The sequence below is a fragment of the Dermacentor variabilis genome, chromosome 2 (assembly GCF_050947875.1).
Source record: "Dermacentor variabilis isolate Ectoservices chromosome 2, ASM5094787v1, whole genome shotgun sequence".
Classification (NCBI taxonomy): Eukaryota; Metazoa; Arthropoda; class Arachnida; order Ixodida; family Ixodidae; genus Dermacentor; species Dermacentor variabilis.
This window is the reverse complement of record NC_134569.1, coordinates 22,313,581-22,331,718: the sequence shown is the minus strand read 5'-3', so window position 1 is coordinate 22,331,718 and position 18,138 is coordinate 22,313,581. Positions and strand designations below refer to the sequence as shown.

At 46.9% G+C, this 18,138-nt stretch overlaps 1 protein-coding gene across 3 annotated transcripts in view; it reads right to left on the bottom strand.

The window, feature by feature from the left end:
* The window catches only part of LOC142571491 (techylectin-5A-like), a 59,026-nt gene that overhangs the window by 36,930 nt on the left and 3,958 nt on the right, over nt 1-18,138 (bottom strand). The window contains exons 1-4 of one of the 3 annotated variants that reach the window (XM_075679889.1): nt 9,784-10,019; nt 1,288-1,467; nt 522-664; nt 118-223 (exon numbers count right to left, since the gene is read on the bottom strand). In XM_075679889.1, coding sequence (XP_075536004.1) covers nt 118-223; nt 522-664; nt 1,288-1,426 — 388 coding nt within the window. In that variant the 5' untranslated portion in view covers nt 1,427-1,467; nt 9,784-10,019. Of the gene's footprint in view, nt 1-117; nt 224-521; nt 665-1,287; nt 1,468-9,783; nt 10,020-18,138 lie in introns of those variants that run through there. The other 2 variants (XM_075679890.1, XM_075679891.1) reach the window with 2 other exon arrangements.

Here is an 18,138-nt window from a genome sequence, read left to right as displayed (position 1 = left end):
ACGACTTTTCATATGTAGGTTTTTAGTCCTCGGATTTAACTCCATTCTCTTTCTTTAGTAGTACTTGCTCTGACGTTGGATTCACTCCACCCTCCGTCATTTCGCTTCCCGGCTTACCGATCCAGTATTCATCAGAAGGATTCCCGAAACCATTCGCGTACTCCGTCCAGTTTCGATAAAAGTGGAACACTCTGTTGCCAAACTGTCCCCTTCTCTGGATCACCTGCGCATAAAGAACTACATTACATACTCAGGGAAAACAAAGGGCAACCAGAGCTTCTACTCTCATCCCGCAACATAACTGTAATTAAACAAAAAAAGAGACACTGCTCAATTATGTGCTCGGGGGCACGAATAGGTGACAGATCCTTCCTGCGTGACTTTTTAAAGTTCTTTATCAGAAAAGACTATTCATGTTCTTGAAAATCCTTAAGCAGCATCTGTAGTAGTATGTTAGTAGTGTGCTTTAAAGGCAGGTTTCGTTCTCTCTTTACGGACTGCACTATGCCGATCAAGCCCACCGTCCACCCTCCGCCGTCCGTCTCCATGTCGCAGTAGACCCTCTGCCCGGACGGACCGGCAGCCTTGTGGAATATGGTGTACACCCCACTTGTGCTCTGTCCAGACCGCAGGAGGTCACCGCAGTGCCGCGGTTGAACGGCATCTGCGGAGCGAGAAAGATGAGAAAATCCGACATCGCGAAGTATTAGTTTGTGTTGCTGTCAGTAGTACGTATGTGAATTAAAGAACACAGACAAACTCGTCCATGTAAGGGTCAGAAAACAGTTTTGAGATTTAAGATGCAAGCATCCCGAAAGTTAGTAGTTTAATATATGCAGGCTCTTGTACTTCGAACCTATTTATTTTATTATTTCCCTCCTCTCTTGACAATTGTAATCAGAAATGGGCGGTGCAGAAGCGATAGCTGGCACTTTGGAGTTGCTTCATGAGTCATGCACAACGAGCGGAAAGAGGACACACTGAAAAGAAAGGCTTGGCTTCCAGCAGCATTTGATAAGCGAAACACACGATGACTAATCGAACAACTTACTCGCATTTTATCTTCTAACGTTCTAGGGTTTCAATGTAGAGGCGTTGCGTATTTTACATAAAGCAAGCACGGCTACAAAAACAAAATCATATACCGTACAACGAAATTATATAGGCTTAATTTTTATTCGCACAAGTGTGTTCCTCTAAAAACATTGCAGTAGTTGGGAGATAGTTTCGACATATTGATAACTCATGGGCGTTAGCTACTCTGATATACTAAAAAAAAATATTTACTTTTGACGTCAGCAAGTATTTGCGCCAATTCGTGCACTCGCTTCTCCGCTTCTGCAATAGATGGCCCCACTGAGGGGCTTTGCGCCACAGCGCTAGCAAAGGCAACGACGACGCAGAGAAGGGCGACGCTGCGCATCATGGTTAGCACCGACCCAGCAGTGGTCCAGGGCGTCCTGGTGACTGCGAGTAGAACAATCGCTGTAGGCACGTTGACTGCTTTATATCCGTTGCCAGAACACCCAGTCACAGAACTAAGTGATCAAATACGGCCATTTTGATAAAGTTGAACGACATCTTTTTTTAGCAGCATTGGGAAAAAGGCGTGTGCCACTTGTACCGATGGCGGAAATAGGGTTGAATCGACGCAATTCCATAGATAACACAAACAAAACCACCATGCGACACGTGACAGGGCAAAAAAAGAAAGACGGGGGAAGGGGGGGAGGACAAGCTTTCTTCCAGTACTGAAACTGTTAGAGGGAAAAATTGCATGTGCACCGACCGAAATAAAGAAAATCTAATGAACATATGTCACATAACAGTGGCGTTGCACTCGATCAGGCATAAAATTGCTGAACCAATACATAAAACACAACATAACTGCACACACAAAAGAAGATTACGGCTATAAACAACAGTGCGTACACAGAGCTGTAAACAAAGTAATGCATCTAGAAACACCATAATCAGGGGGCAGGTGTGAGAGACCTAGCAGGGCTACTCTAAGATTCGTTTTGTGCCACGCTATCTAAGCTAACTCCCGCAAGGAGAGCAGCGTTTCATTTGCGCGCCCCGAGCCAAGGGAGATGTTGTCCATGCCTCGTCAGACTGCGCTAGCCTGGTGTGTTTAAGCGGGCGAAGGCGCTCGCAGTCCCACAGAAGGTGAAGGTGTTTTATGCCTTGCTTGACGGCGATATCATTGCAATACGGGCAGGGATTCAGAGGCTGGGCGTGGGCAGCAGAACCGTCCTTTGCGTCGCCGTCGTTTCGTTCGGCCTCCCCAATATAGGAGTGTCACTTGTGCTACACGTCCTAAGTTAGGGCGGCTCAGTAGTGGGCCTTGTGGATAAGTACATGCGCACCCGCCTGGGCAGGCCTTGCGGAAGGGTGGGCTCGTTGCGTGGGGTCGTGTCCCGTAAAGCCTTATTTATGATCTGCTTCTCCTGTGTTAAGAGGCTCGCTCGGTCTACGTCGATTACCGGGTGGTTGGGAAATGAATGAGGCATGCGGTTTCGCGCGCTCGCAAGCATGTCGGCCGCCTCGTTTCCGATGCTGCCCGCATGTCCCGAACCCAGTCAATACGGACTCAAGGGTCACGACCTTCTGGAGAAGTGATTTGAATTCCCTCTTGATCAAGTCAGAGGATGAACCGGATGGAGTTGATCCCTGTAGCTGCGTGATGGCCTCAGTGTGTCGCAGAGTATAGCGAGGTTCCTGTGTTGTGTCAGAGGAAGCGTGGCACTTTATTGCGTACAACTAGTGCCGACATTCACCCGGAATGAAGCTTCAGTTGGGTGCTGGTTGATTCCTGGTATGTGTAGGCTTAAGATTCCCAGTACAGCTCAAGGGGGGGGGGGTGATTACCACAGCTAACGTGACCTCTCGGGCGTCGCCGTTCCAAGCAGCATTGGTGTAACTTGTCGCCTAGACCTTGGGATCGTTGGTGGTGCACTCGCACGCCGTCCTCTTTCGCGTGTCGGTCCTTGTCACGTCTTTTGGGTAGGGTTCGCGTAACCTGTATGTCCTCCCGAGGCGGCACCGTGGGTGGTCATCAGGGTAGTTCGTGTCAGACCCACTCATCAGAGATTCGCATCATACGTCTTCCAGCATTGGAGGTGGTCCATCTCGTTTCACTGTTGTGCCGTCTTATTGCGATCGTCACCTCGAGGGAGGGGAGTTGAGCGTATCCGTACCAATGCTGTATCTTTGTATGTCCTGGAAAGCCGGTGGTCGCACGAAGGGACTCTCAGTGGAGGATTTCTAACTTAAACTTAAGAAGAGGACACTCATAAAGAGCCCCGAGGCTGAACTGACTATAGCGCAGCAAGCAGCTGGTATGAGACACTGAACCCAACGTCCGGTTTCGGTTTAAGCTCGCACAATTCGCACGCTGCTATCACGTGGTACGTCTCATCGGCGCTTTAAGAGCGCGATATCTTTGTTGAACGTGCAATTCCAGAAAGGAGACGCTAGACGCTTTGTAATATGAAGAAACACTTATTTTGCTCTAAAAGATATGCTATTTCATGGCTTCTTGCGCGTTGTGCCATTGTTGTGGCAACACGGTACAGAGCAGTAGTCGCAAATGAGCTGGAAAACGTTAAATATAAGCATGCGTTGTTCTGATTCTTAAACATTGTAGGAAAACGGCGTGAAAAGGCGAAACGTGCAAAATTGGTCAACGGGCGAGGTTACGAACAAAGGCAATTTGCTTCTATGAACATCGCGTAGAGAACACTGACGCATCACATACAAAACCATACACTAAAAGACAGGCTTCTGATGATTTCCAAGTATTTCGAGAAATTATTACCCGCCCCTTAAAAGCACCAATGCGCTTATGACTGACATCTGAAACGATTTATTTGAAACAAATTTGACACCGGCGTCCGCGATGGGACACCAAATGCAGTGCTCAGGCTTTTTACATCACTGCACATGGTGATCGCTGGGGCACCAAATACAGTCACAATGCGTAACAAACCCTTGAATTCATTGTACACGACTGGTTAATCAGATTTGATGGCCACAGGGATCAACGGTGGTGCAAAAAAGCCCCGGCATCCTTGTGCTCCTAGCATCGTGTTTCATTCACTGAGCACTGACAAAGTGTAAGCCAGACCAAAGTTTGCCGGACGCTCAAAAATTCTACGCGCGCTCAAAGCAAACACCCGGGTACAACGTGTTTTCGTTCTTTCAAAACCCAAACGGGATTTTTCGAGGAGCGTTGTTGTTGCGGTTCCTATCCAGAATAATCCTGGCGCATACCAACAGTGCGGGATTGGACATGAATCAGCTGCATGTTCCTCGTTTCCTGGCTCCTGCACAGGTATCGTGTATATATATATATATATATATATATATATATATATATATATATATATATATATATGTGTATATAGTATACATACAGGCATATATATATATATATATATATATATATATATATATATATATATATATATATATATATATATATAGATGTTTTGCCGGGCGCCGGTGGCGATTTTGACACGTTTGCGGTCACATTTGGCGCATTACCAGTTAAGAACTCGAGTTATAAACATTTATATATTGTTGGGGCTAAAAAAAAAATAAACACGTTACAGACGTTTCCCCGTAAGATTGCCGCCGGTCAACGCAACTTCAATTTCAAGAACAGCCACCACGGCGCGGCCGACCCGCCGTGGTTGCTCAGTGGCTATGGTGTTGGGCTGCTGAGCACGAGGTCGCGGGATCGAATCCCGGCCACGGCGGCCGCATTTCGATGGGGGCGAAATGCGAAAACACCCGTGTGCTTAGATTTAGGTACACGTTAAAGAACCCCAGGTGGTCAAAATTTCCGGAGTCCTCCACTACGGCGTGCCTCATAATCAGAAAGTGGTTTTGGCACGTAAAACCCCAAAATATTATTATTACGGCGCGGCCGCCGCGTCCGAAGCATAGATTGTTCAAAATGCAGCGTACCGAAGAAAAAAAAATTCAAGGGGCGCTTAGTTGTCCCTATGCGGACGAGTGCAAAAGCATTGCGCCCACCGTGCGATGCCTGTGCTCTTTCAGTCGTCGAGTGACTAGTTCTTGGGACACATACAGTTCTTGGTTCGACTTCCAAATCATCTGAAGGTCGTCGGTTCGAGTGCCTCATTTAAGTCTATCCTAATTAGGTGTGCCTTAATTAACACCAAAGGTCGAGGGTTCGTAGCCTTTTTGGACCATCGTGTGGGGGTCGACGCCAACGTCGACAACGCTAGATTTTCCACCTCATGAGCCATATAACGCATTCGCATAAACAACACGCCAAGATGCCGCTGTCGTTAGGGATCACGTGACCTACTCGGCGATAAAAGCGCAACAAACGCCAAATCCCGAGAAAGAGTGCGAAGAAAGCTTTGGTTTATTTAAGCTTTCGTACCCATTGCATCTCAATCACTAGGCCTACTGGCCGAGAATGGGCACACACTCAATGGTTGATGCTATTCGCTCGCTATATATATATATATATATATATATATATATATGATGAAAAAAACAACAAGTTGCCGCAGGTGAGGAACGATCCCACGTCCTCGCATTACGCGTGCGAGGCTCTACCAATTGAGGAGCATAGCTCAATTGGTATAGCACCGCACGCGTAGTGCCGCAAGTTGTTTTTTCATACACTTTAATTTCATTAATTTATCATTTCTTTATTTCAATTAGTAAGTACAAGTAATTTCCTCTGTGTTGCCCTTGGTATCTTTGTCTGTTGTCCGCTTAGGATATGAATAATATATATAACGACGAACGCCATACCCAGGGGAAGAGCCAAGGACTGCTTTGCTTTAAAGAACCATGGACCTTGGACGGCGGTTAAAATCATCCCTCTGTCCACTCACTGTGGCACCATTTTACTTCAGTGTGAAGCACACGACCACTTTAATGAACGCACAAGCATGTTTACAGACATGTCTTACAGGTTGCATGCCGTGAGAAAGGGTAAATAAATAAACTGTTCTTCTTTGCAATGAGTGCAACAAATATTTAACTTGTGCATGGGCTTTGAACCAGTGTATCAGTTATTTTCGTGAAAAATAAAAGAAAGAAAGAGTAGGATCAACACGATAACAATGATTGTACACAATTTAGGATTTATTTACACTATGATGACGAGGACAAGCTAGAGCACTTACAAAAGATCATCCTATTATTTTTATTTGAATGAAGTGTGCAAAACTCCGGAGTAATATTTTGTAAGGTTAACACCTGGCCGGCACCCATCCCTTGGTCGTCGTCGGAGATTTCAACGCACCGTACGGCGTGTGGGGGTACGTCTACGACACGAGCAAGGGTCGGGGTCTGTGGCAGAACGCCAACGAAATGGACCTCACGCTCATCACGGACAAGGCGTTCCCCACCCGAATCGGCAACTCGGTTAGCCGGGACACCACCCCCGATCTGGCGTTCGTGAAGAACGTCGAGGGAGCCGAGTGGAGCAACACCGCAATAAATTTTGGTAGCGACCATTATGTGCTCGAGACCCGCTTCGAAGTCACCCGAAGTAAATCCAGACAATTCACTGTCACGGACTGGGACCTTTTTCGCAAGCTCCGCGGCAACGACAGCGCACCCGTCCCAAAAGACCTGGAAGATTGGTGCGAGCGAATCAAGAGTGACGCCGAGTCATCCACTAAGAAGATCGTCAGCGACCTGGAGGTAGAAAAGATGGACAGTAGGCTGGCCCATCTGATCGAGGCCAAGCAGGCGCTGCTTCTGAGATGGAAAGGACAAAGGTTTAACCGAAGATTGAGGAAAAAGATCTCCGAGCTTAACAAGGCCATCGAAGATCACTGTCGGACCCTCGGCAAGCAGCAATGGGACGAGGTCTGTGACTCGATCGACGGGCAGATGCGTAACGGCAAGTCCTGGGGAATGCTTAAACATCTCCTCGACGAGGGCAGCACCAGATCCAGTCAGAGACACACGCTCGCCAGAGCCCTTCACGAAGCTACCATATCCTGTTCCGGGGACGAGCTGGTTGCCAAGCTCATGGAGAAATACCTTCCCATAAAGCATGGCGACGAGGAAGACCGGTTTCCCGACTACATCGGACCAGCCCGTCCGGAATTGGACGAAGACTTCACCGTGGGGGAAATTAGGCAAGCCATTTTCGCGCTCAAGGGGAAGTGTGCGCCAGGTGCCGACAGAATCACCAACAAGATGCTGCGGAACCTTGACGACGGTTCGATCGCATACCTCACCGAGAAGATCAATGAGACGTGGAAAAACGGCAGCGTCCCAGAGCAATGGAAGAGCGCCAACGTCGTCCTGATCCCCAAACCCGGCAAGGCTCCGAACGTGGACAACCTCCGACCAATCTCTCTCACCTCCTGCGTTGGGAAAGTGGCGGAGCACGTCGTCCTCAACAGACTAAACAGATATCTCGAAGAGAACAACATCTATACTCACAACATGATTGGCTTTCGTGCCGGCCTCTCGTCGCAGGACGCCATGAAGATGATCAAACATCACATCATCGATGGCAGTACCAGAGACACCAGGGCCCTGCTCGGACTCGACCTGGAGAAAGCGTTTGACAACGTTCTCCACGAATACATTCTGGCCTCCGTGGCAGACCTCAAGCTGGGCCCCAGACTATATAACTACGTCCGTTCGTTCCTGACGGGGAGGAAAGCGAGGCTGCGGATCGGCGACTTCGTCTCCGACGAGGTGCTCCTGGGCGCACGGGGCACGCCGCAAGGCTCGGTCATTTCGCCTGCTCTCTTCAACATCTGCATGATCGGTCTCTCGAGGAATCTGGCCCAAGTTGAAGGAATCAAACACACCATCTACGCAGACGACATTACCATCTGGTGCACCGGCGGTAGCGAAGGGCGAGTGGAAAGCGCCATGCAAGAGGCGGTAGACGTCACGGAGCAGTACCTGCTACCCACCGGACTCAGATGTTCCCCGACCAAATCTGAGCTTCTCCTTTATAGAAAAGAAAAAGGCCGCAGACCCAAGGGCTGGAAACCGGTCTCGGAAAGTGACATTCACCTGTTCACTCGGAGCGGTGACCCGATACCCAGGGTCGACACCATCAGAGTCCTGGGTATGTTCATAGAATCACGCGGCGGCAACGGCACTGCGCTACGCAAGATAATTGCGAAAACCGACAATGCTTTTCGCCTCGTCCGAAGGGTCACGAACAGACATCGTGGCTTCAAGGAGGACAACCTGCTTCGGCTCATCAACGCCTTTGTGCTGTGTCACTTCACCTACACGGTGGCCATGCACAACTGGCTCAGAGCCGAGCGGGAAAAGCTTAATGCCCTCATTAGAAAATTCTTCAAGAGAGCCCTCGGGCTGCCCGTCAGAACGCATACAGAGGACCTCCTTCGGCTCGGCATACACAACACCATGGAGGAGATGGCCGAGGCTCAGGAACGGGCCCAGCTAACTCGGCTGTCCACCACGCCAGCCGGCAGGCGTATCCTCGAGGAGATCGGACACGCACCAACCAAGAACTTGGCTGAAGACACCCAAATCCCCAGAGAAATAGGGGAGAAGATCGTGGTCGCCCCTTTGCCCCGCAACGTTCATCCCGTTCACAACGCAGGTCGTCGCAAGGCAAGAGCATTTAATATACTAAGGCAAATAAACAAAGACAATATCGCAGCAAGCTTCGTGGACGCAGCTGCATACCGAGACGGCAAGGCTTTTGCGGTTTCCGTCATTGACACGCTGGGCAAAGTCATCAACTGTGCTTCCGTCCGGACGACGGACCCAGAGGTGGCCGAGCAAGTGGCCATTGCACTCGCCATGCAAGACGGTCGGAGAGACAGGGTGTATAGCGATTCGAAAGCCGCCATCAGGGCATTCCAGAAAGGCCGGGTAGCCCGGCAGGTAGTTCAAATTCTGAAAGGCGCCAAACAGGGCAACACCTCCATGCACTCGATCCTTTGGTTCCCTGCACACGTCGGGGCGATTGAGGGGGTTCCTCTGAACCTCAACGAGTCTGCCCACGAGGCTGCGCGTGGCTTTACCGACCGCGCTGCCCTCGGATCGGGCGACTCTCTCCCCGGACACAGAGACGCTCCTCTCACACACAACGAAATCACGAAATTCTTTTACTTAGAGAGAAGGGTTTTCCCCCCGCCTCACTCCAAGCTAAGCAGGCCGCAGGCGGTCACACTAAGACTTCTGCAAACGAACTCGTACCCAAATCCGGCGTCCCTTAATAGCATATATCCAGAGATTTATCCAAATTGTTCTTGCGTGGCCTGTGGTGAGGTAGCTACGTTGCCTCATATGCTCTGGGAGTGCGGGTCGCTGGGCCCGAAGTTCACCAAGGAAGAGTGGGACGCGCTCCTGCGAAGTCCTGTCTTTGAGGATCAAATCCTGGCCGTCCAGCGCGCCCGCGATCGGGCCGGCAGACTAGATCTGTCAGTCCCGTCGTGGGATTAGCCGGGTGCGCGTTTTATCGCGCTTTGCTGGACCGAATAAAAGTTTATTCACTCACTCACTCACTCACCTCGTTTGAAAGTCCCATCGTAATTCATGACTGAAGAAGTTAAGCTTCGCTAAACGGGCCGCTGCGTATTGCTCGTATATTCACTTACAAAATTCCGAATATGCATCGCTTCTGGCATCATATATTCAGTGGTCAGATAAAAAGAGTGTACAACAAAGGAATGATGCAATGGAAGAGCATATGTACAACTGGCAAGTTTTCAGGCAGAATCAATAACTTTAGCACTTTGCATAACTAATGAGTACAATGGATGCTTGAAAACTTACCGAACCTGTTCGCTGACGAAGGCGTAAAACCAACTTTGGGATGCTTTCCGTTGAAAATTTGTTTTTTTTGGGGAGGGGGGAGGGGGAACGAGCACTGCCTTTGCGATGACCCGATGGACGTGTCTGTAAACGCGTTTTATACAGCCACTCGTGCGTGGAAGTGAGCTTCCTTTCGCGGACGTGTAATCTTAGGAAAGCCCCAGCCGGCTGCCTATCGTGCCCGTCTGGCCGTGGCCTGTCAGCCCAGTGACTGGAGCACGCAGATAAATGGAGCGTTAGTGCGACTCAATTTCGCAGCGTTGGCCAGTTTTCAGCAAGCATAGACGACCGCTCGTAGACATCGTCTAGGCGCTTCCACATTTCCCCTCAGTGTCTTGCTTTCCATGTCTGGCCTTCCGTATCAGCAACTTTGCGCCCGTCTGTAGGCGCTCGCTTGTCTTTGCGCGCTCTCCCGTGGTACACTCGCAATGCGAAGAACAAGAATACGGCCCCACGAAGATTCTGGAAACATCTGCGCAGTACCGAGCAGACAACAACCAAACTAACCGAAGAAGAAAAAAGTGCAACGGCAAACAAATATAACAATTTCTTTAAATCAGTCTTCACGGAAGACAATGGTACACTCCCCCCTCTTCCACCATCCTGTACGTCAGTGCTTGATCTGTTAATAATAACGGACGCCGGAATCCACAATCTTCTCCTCAACATTGACTCTAAGAAATCAATCGGGCCTGACGAAATTCCAAACGAATTCCTAAAAAAATATGCTGAGTGGTGCAGTAGATATCTGGGACACATTTTTCGTAAATGACTAGCAACTTCTAATCTACCACATGACTGGAAAAAGGCTAAAATAATACCGATCCACAAGAAAGGAGACAAAAATAATGTTGCCAATTTCAGACCCATATCTCTCACCAGCACTTCATGCAAAATACTAGAACACATCATTCTAAAACACATGACAGTATTTTTAGAACGTGAAAACATCCTATCGCCTCACCAGCATGGTTTTCGATCTGGCTTATCAACTATCACTCAACTAACAGAGGTAGTTCACGACCTTGCTCTTAGTATTAATAATCGTTCTCAAATTGACATGATTTTACTTGACTTATCTAAAGCTTTTGATTGCGTGAGTCACACTAAGCTAATTGCAAAAGTGGAGCATGCCATCGGGAAAGGAGAAGTTTCTGCTTGGATAACAGCTTTTCTAACACACCGCTCACAATTTGTTATGTATGACCACATGCCATCTGATGTCGTTCCTATCACATCTGGAGTACCACAAGGCTCGGTACTCGGGCCGCTGTTATTTCTGATCTTTATTAACGATATAACCAATAATATAGGGTGCTAAATCAAACTCTTCGCGGATGACTGCGTGATATATAAAGAAATTAACAGCCATAACGACCATCTCGATCTTTCTGATTCCCTTAACACGCTAGCCGACTGGTGTTCCCAGTGGCAAATGTCTATTAACGTCAATAAGTCAGTGGCAATGACAATAACAAGAAAAAAGCAACCCTCTCATTTCACCTATATCGTTAATGGCACGCCTCTTTCCATGGTTGACCGACAGAAATATTTAGGGATAACGCTGACATCAAACCTCAATTGGGAAACACACATAACTAATATTACAACTACTGCATTACGAAAGCTATTTTATCTAAAAAGACGCCTAAAGATCGCTCCAGCGAACATTAAGCTTCTGGCCTACAAAACATTTGTGAGACCTATTTTAGAATACGCTAATACAATTTGGTTTCCTTACACAGCAACTAAGATAGCTAAACTTGAAGCTGTACAAAGAAAAGCCGCAAGGTTCATTCATAGCAAATATCGTTCTACTGACTCACCTTCACGTCTCTTAGCTTCCTCAGGCCTCAACACATTATCAACGAGAGCGAAACAAGGTCGACTAAAATTTCTGTTTCAAATGCTGCACCGTCAGTATAAAATTGATATCACCCGGTACGTTTCATATTCGCAATCTAGAATAACACGGTATCAACACGAACATACGCTAACCGAGTATTCCTTTTCTAATGACGCATTCAGGTACTCATTCTTTCCTCGAGTAATCAGAGAATGGAATGAACTTAACTCGTCATTAACAGCAACAAATTCTTTATCCCTATTCGTCTCACAACTGGAGCTCATCACAAGAGATTATTAATGATTTCTCATGTTTGTTCCCTGTTCTCTTTATGTTAAACTAACAGTGCTTAGAAAAAAAATGTATGCACTTGTTTGTTTCCAAATACTTCACGTTTTTGCTTTGACTATGATATGCCCCGGTTGTTGTTCATTTTATTCTGCTTTGTTTAGTGTTCTGTTGTATAGCTTATCTACCTTATCCTTTGTATTTTGTTGAATATTGTTACTTTGTCATTCTTTGTGTACCTCACACATGTATTTATGTCGGGAAAAGAAAGTGTTCACGCCCGTCTGCTAGGCTCTCGGCTGAGAGCGGCAGTATTGTGAAATAAATAAATAAATAAATAAATAAATAAATAAATAAATAAATAAATAAATAAATAAATAAATAAGTGACTTCCGTTCAGATAATGATGGCCACCTGGAAAATTCGAAAATATGGAACCATATTAGGTACGATTCTTTTGCTTCGATTCTATTCGTTTCTTATGGCTATTACGAGCGAGTGGCCGCTACTGGCAATAGCGAATACCTTTCGTCAAGACGGCCAACGAGAAAAAAAAAAGAAGAAGGGAAGGAAAGAATCCTGACGTAATACGGCCCCTTATGGTCATGCCTACATTACCTCGGCATTAAATGCTGCTCGCCTCAGCGCGGAGACGGGATGACTTAGAGCCTCCTAAATGTCGTCCTTATACGAGGTGTTCTTGAAAGTTAGCAACTGATCTCGTGTATTGCTACACGCGAGAATACGTTTAAGAACCCAAGGAGCACGGTAAACATGCTGGTATGACGACACTTTGCTACTATTATATAATCTGTAGCTTCAGCAATAAATACAATGTTTGCGTTCGTTACGTTTAGAAGCTTATACTCCGTCCGCTATTATAACTGAAGCGATAATATCACACATGGGTCTGAAAACATCGCACATTTAGCTCTAGGTTCACGTTCTAAGCGCATCTACAGATTCCTCTTTGTCCCCCGTTTTTCTACTTTCCAACTGCATGTTCCTTGTTTTCCGATAGCTGTGAAAAAAAAAATTTAATCGCTGGCCGGGAATACTTAGTTGGAGCAATATGTATCACAGCGACAACGATTTAGCCGGCTTTATTTAGATTTCGCGGCATCTGTCACAGCTCATGATCATAATGATCGTCGTCGTTATCGTCGTTGTCGTGATTCTTACATTTATGATCATCCAGTTTTCTTGGTCACTGACCCTTGATCAGAACTTTGCGACCAATGGTTTCATTGCCCTTTACTGCAACAGACGCAGCTGCCAACTTTCATTAATAGAAACAACCATTGTGTGCAGGAGTAAGCGTGAAATGACCCTCTTAGTTTAGAAGCTAAATACCCAGCAAGTTCTGGCGATGCGTGCATTAGCAAACCTTCAATAATGTTATCCAATAAAGAGCTCGAATATCTATCTTCCCCTTTTAGACTAAATAACTCAGAGTAATCAATGTGGCCTCAAACGCATCTGCTTATCTGCTGTTTTTTAGTGCTTTTGCCTATACTTTCTCCGCAATCTACACGTGTTAAATGACGCGTTGGTACGTTAAAGTACAGCTGCGAGAACTGGAAATATATTGTGCAAAGGTAGCGCTGTGTGTTTTCTCTTGTCACCTACGTACGTATCATTGTGCCTGCACTACAACAAATCAGAACATGATTTACCAATGCGCTTCCATACAGCCAATCTCGTCCAAGTCAATAGGGGCACAGCGATCCACGAGAGTTCAATATGACGTCGTTCATTAATTTTTTTCGGATGCAGGACTGTGGGTCTTGTAATTACGCACATTTACAGTGGTAACAAGAAAAATGTTTTCCCAACAGGCAAGTCGGCACTGTCATCATTTTCATGAGCACCATCATCAACGTCATCAGCCATCAAAGTCATGTCGTCAGCACTGTCATCAAAGAGCTGGTGCTCAGGTTGTCTTGCTCAGAGCTCGAACAATCGGTTAGATTTGGCACAAGGGTTACGGTTTCGGACACTGTCAAGTTGTGTCATGTTGCTTATGACTGCCCTGTTGTTCCGAGTCAATCAGAGACGCCGTAACAACCTTGTGAGCCAATCAAAGCTGACACAACGGCGAATTCGACAATGTGGTGGAGTTCGGCAGCTTTCGGTATTCATACCTCTTCCTCTGGCCCACCTTGTTGATGTTTCTGTGTGCAGGACCATGCGTCGACTGCTTGACAAAAGACGGATCGCCGGGGCTGGACACACCGGTCACGGGTAAGCCATCGTTTCTTAGTGATCGCTAGCCATATTGTGCAATGTGTTTGTCTAATATAAAACTAAATTTTGACGCAATAGACCCCACATAATTTCTTGCGTGCACATACATTTTCTCGACACCAGTTCACACAAAAAGAGATAGCGCAAATGCCTTTTACTTTCAATATTTGCGCGCTATGCGGCTTTCTCACGTAAAGCAATTGACACACAGGGTCCCCGAAGATCGTCAAATATGTAGAATACTAAGGAAGTCGCCAGCGCGAGAACGAGACGAGGAGTTACTTACAAAGTCTCGGTGCAACGCGAGCACCTCAGAAGAGCGCGGCGTTTCCCACGTGCCGACCCTTCCAGCGTTCGGCGCCATCTCGCACGCGTGGAGGTCGGGATACGGCGAAAAGCCAATCGGCACGGAGGAAAAGAGGCACCGTTAACTTCGTCTCCGAGCGAGCCGGGTACGCTGCGGCTCCTAATGCGCTTGCGGCGCAGGCCTCCTTTCGTATTTTATACATACTACACTGATACGAAGCGTGCGCTCTTCGTGAATGACTCCGTTCCTCCGCAGGTAAAACGGCTTCGTTAAGTACGCCTTCGCGTATCCTTCTTGTGCGCCGCTAACGAAGAAGCGCGGCAGCATGCCTTCAGCTTGTTACTATGTCTGTTTCCGGAACTAAAATTTTCTATTTTACATTATGGATGTACACATGGCTCTCTGTTCTTTTCAATCAATTTTATGCACTTCGGTGACATTACTTTGCCCGTTCTTTCCTTTAACTCTTTATGCCAGCGTTGTCATCAGGCCCCTTCGTCAACCTCAGCTCTACCCTCGCCATATGGCAAAAAAAAATAATGCCGGCAGAATAAGAAATAAAGCTGTAAGAAAGTTCAGAGCCGGAGGAATCAATGAAGTCGGCTGATCCTTCTTTTTTGCCTTCTTTCTTTTTTTCTTTGGCGGAGCCCAGTTTAGGCATACCTTTGTCACGTCGAGCTCCTTTTGCAGCTTGCGCTGTCAGGGAGAGAATTTCGCAACATTAAGGTGCTAGTACATTTTGATGACGTGATTTCTTTTTGCGAAACGGGCTTATAACACAAATCTCGTTCTTTTCCAAATATTCTTCATCTGTTGGAGCCATGCATTTAAATTTCCTTTAAATGCAAAGAATAATGTTTCATTCTAGAGCTGATTGCAATTAACTAATGTTTTCTTTCTCCTGTAGCGACAGGAAAGACCGTTTTGATAGAAATGAGAATGTTCGCACATTAATTTACTGAGGATACGAAGTCGCTCATTAGCAAGTGGATTTTGTGCAAGCACTACAGTTTGATTTGGAAGGAGCGGCAGAATATTAATTCTATACTTGCTCTTGAGGGAGAAACATTTAACGATTACGAATTCCTCCCTCTAACCAGCGGCCAGAACTTGATATTCTGCACCTGTTTAGTGCCATTTGTCTGTTTTGTTACCCTGGCTTAACCTGTTGAACAAAACTTTCTTTTCTTTTTGTACTACATTTGAATGATGATTTCTAGCAGAAAATAACTCTCACGTATAATTTATTCGTAAACATTCCCGAGTCAAAACGCAATAGCTTGCTGGAAGGACAGTTCCGACATGCAGGCGTCGTTAAAGGCACGTAGTGATCTGCTTGCCTGATAAGAGTGCTGTTGCGGACATGTTTCCGTAGGGGGGCTTGTGCATCACATTCAGCGTCGCAGGACCTCAGAGGTTGAAGACCAGAATTTTGCGCACTTTCTCAACTAATTGAGCTCTGGGGTGGACTATACGAGCTTCCCTGCATGGCCCGAAATTCGCCAGAATTAAGCTGGGCTTTGCCTGTACGCTTTTGACCAAGGCCGTGTCACTTTGCGTAGGCGCGCACTGAGCAACGTAAGTAAACGTAATCACCAGTGTATGCGGCTGCGCGTTCTTTCTTTCCTTGATTACTTCGTGTACTGTCCATAGTAGTGCAAACTCTCTAGTGGACGAAGTGGGGATGGGTCAAGAGGGGAAGGGGGTAGCGGCTGGCGACAACTGACCCTGTCAGTGCCAGGAGCCACAAGTGCACGTGCGATTTTTTTTTTAATATTCCTACTGCGTCCCGATTTACAGAAAGAAAGGTACAGTAAAAAAAAGTAACTTCTTGGGTTTTACGTGCCAAAACCAGGATTTGACAATGAGGCACGTTGTAGTGAGGGAATTCGGATTAATTTTGACCATCTGATGTTCTTTAACGTGCGTCCAATGCACGGTACATGGGAATCATTGAGTTAATCCCCCACCCCCCCCCTCTAAATGGGCCTGTGGGTCGATTCCCTGGCCTCGGGCTTAGTAGCGGAACGCCACAGCCACTATGCAACCACGGCAGGTAAAGGTTCAGTATAGTTCCCCGAATAACGCAGATACAAATGCGAATAAAGGTACGGTGGAAAGTTGAAGCCTACAGCAGAAGTAGAAACACTGCAAGAACGAAGCCGTCTTATATTTGACGTTATAGTTCTGCTGAAATCCGCAAGGTGGAGAGAAGTAATTAATAAATGTAAAATGAGACATCCATCCAAACGTAGCTAAGTGCTGCAAAGGAAACCCAATATTTAAGGCAATGCAAGAGAACACAAGAAGTAGAATGTACGAAGGAATTGTCAAGCACTACAAAAAAAAAAACGGAAATCTGGTCTATTTATTGTTATCAACTAGAAAAAGAAACCAAAGTCGGGACACATTTGGCGGTCTCGACTAGGTCAAGTCGGGACATGGGACATTTACTTAGAAAGTCCGGACTGTACGGCTAAATACGGGACGGTTGGCATCCTTAGGACTGCTCAGTATACTTTACATGCCTCAACAACCTTGTTTATCGGTCATCTGGCAAGCCTCTACTTCGGATTTAGATCAATAATAATAATATTTGGGGTTTTACGTGCCAAAACCACTTTCTGATTATGAGGCACGCCGTAGTGGAGGACTCCGGAAATTTTGACCACCTGGGGTTCTTTAACGTGTGCCTAAATCTAAGCACACGGGTGTTTTCGCATTTCGCCCCCATCGAAATGCGGCCGCCGTGGCCGGGATTCGATCCCGCGACCTCGTGCTCAGCAGCCTAACACCATAGCCACTGAGCAACCACGGCGGGTGGATTTAGATCAAGTTCTACCGTACAAGAAGCAAACCAGTTCACTACGTAGAGTACTTTTATGAAGCCAGTGGAAAGTCGACCATATCAATTGGAGTCTCAGTGCTGGGTACAAACGGTTGATCGTGCAAGGTACAGAGATTGGTCCATCACGGCGTCCTCAATGATTGAGTACTTTACCAGGTCGTATTATTCTTTCTTCGGCTCCTTCGTAGCACATTTAGGAAACCTCATCGGGAATTTCGCAACGTCCCAGTTTATTTTTCTTTCTTCTTTTCTGATCACGCGGAGGGCCGTGTGGCCGATACAAGGGATAATGGTGACGCGGCGGCGTGTGAATGATGCTCGAGCCAATGATGAATCTCGAAAAGAATGGAAAAGGAAATTAGTTGTTACAAACTACGGCCCCTCATGTACACTTGCAACAACATTTAATGGAGATAAATATGCTGGGAGCCGGGCCAGCTGCTCCAGTGCAGCTTTCGCTCCCGCCATCCTTCACGTATTCAGTTCTAACCAATCCGAAGATTCCCCACACTTCTTGCGCGCACAATTCTGCATGATAACGAATTTAGAACGCTTGAAAAGATGAGGACGAAGCAGGAGGACAGAACTCTCGCGCTAAAAGCAACGAGCACTCGTGTTGCGTCCGCCTTTCTCGTCTGTTCAAGCACTTTAATTTTGTTACTACGTACACTTTTGTTGTCAACCTCGTCAAACCTAGTAAAACCTCGTCAACCTTGTCAAAGTCAACCCTCATCACAGTTCTGCGCCCTGAATTTTCCCTTGCTCAATATTCTTGAATAC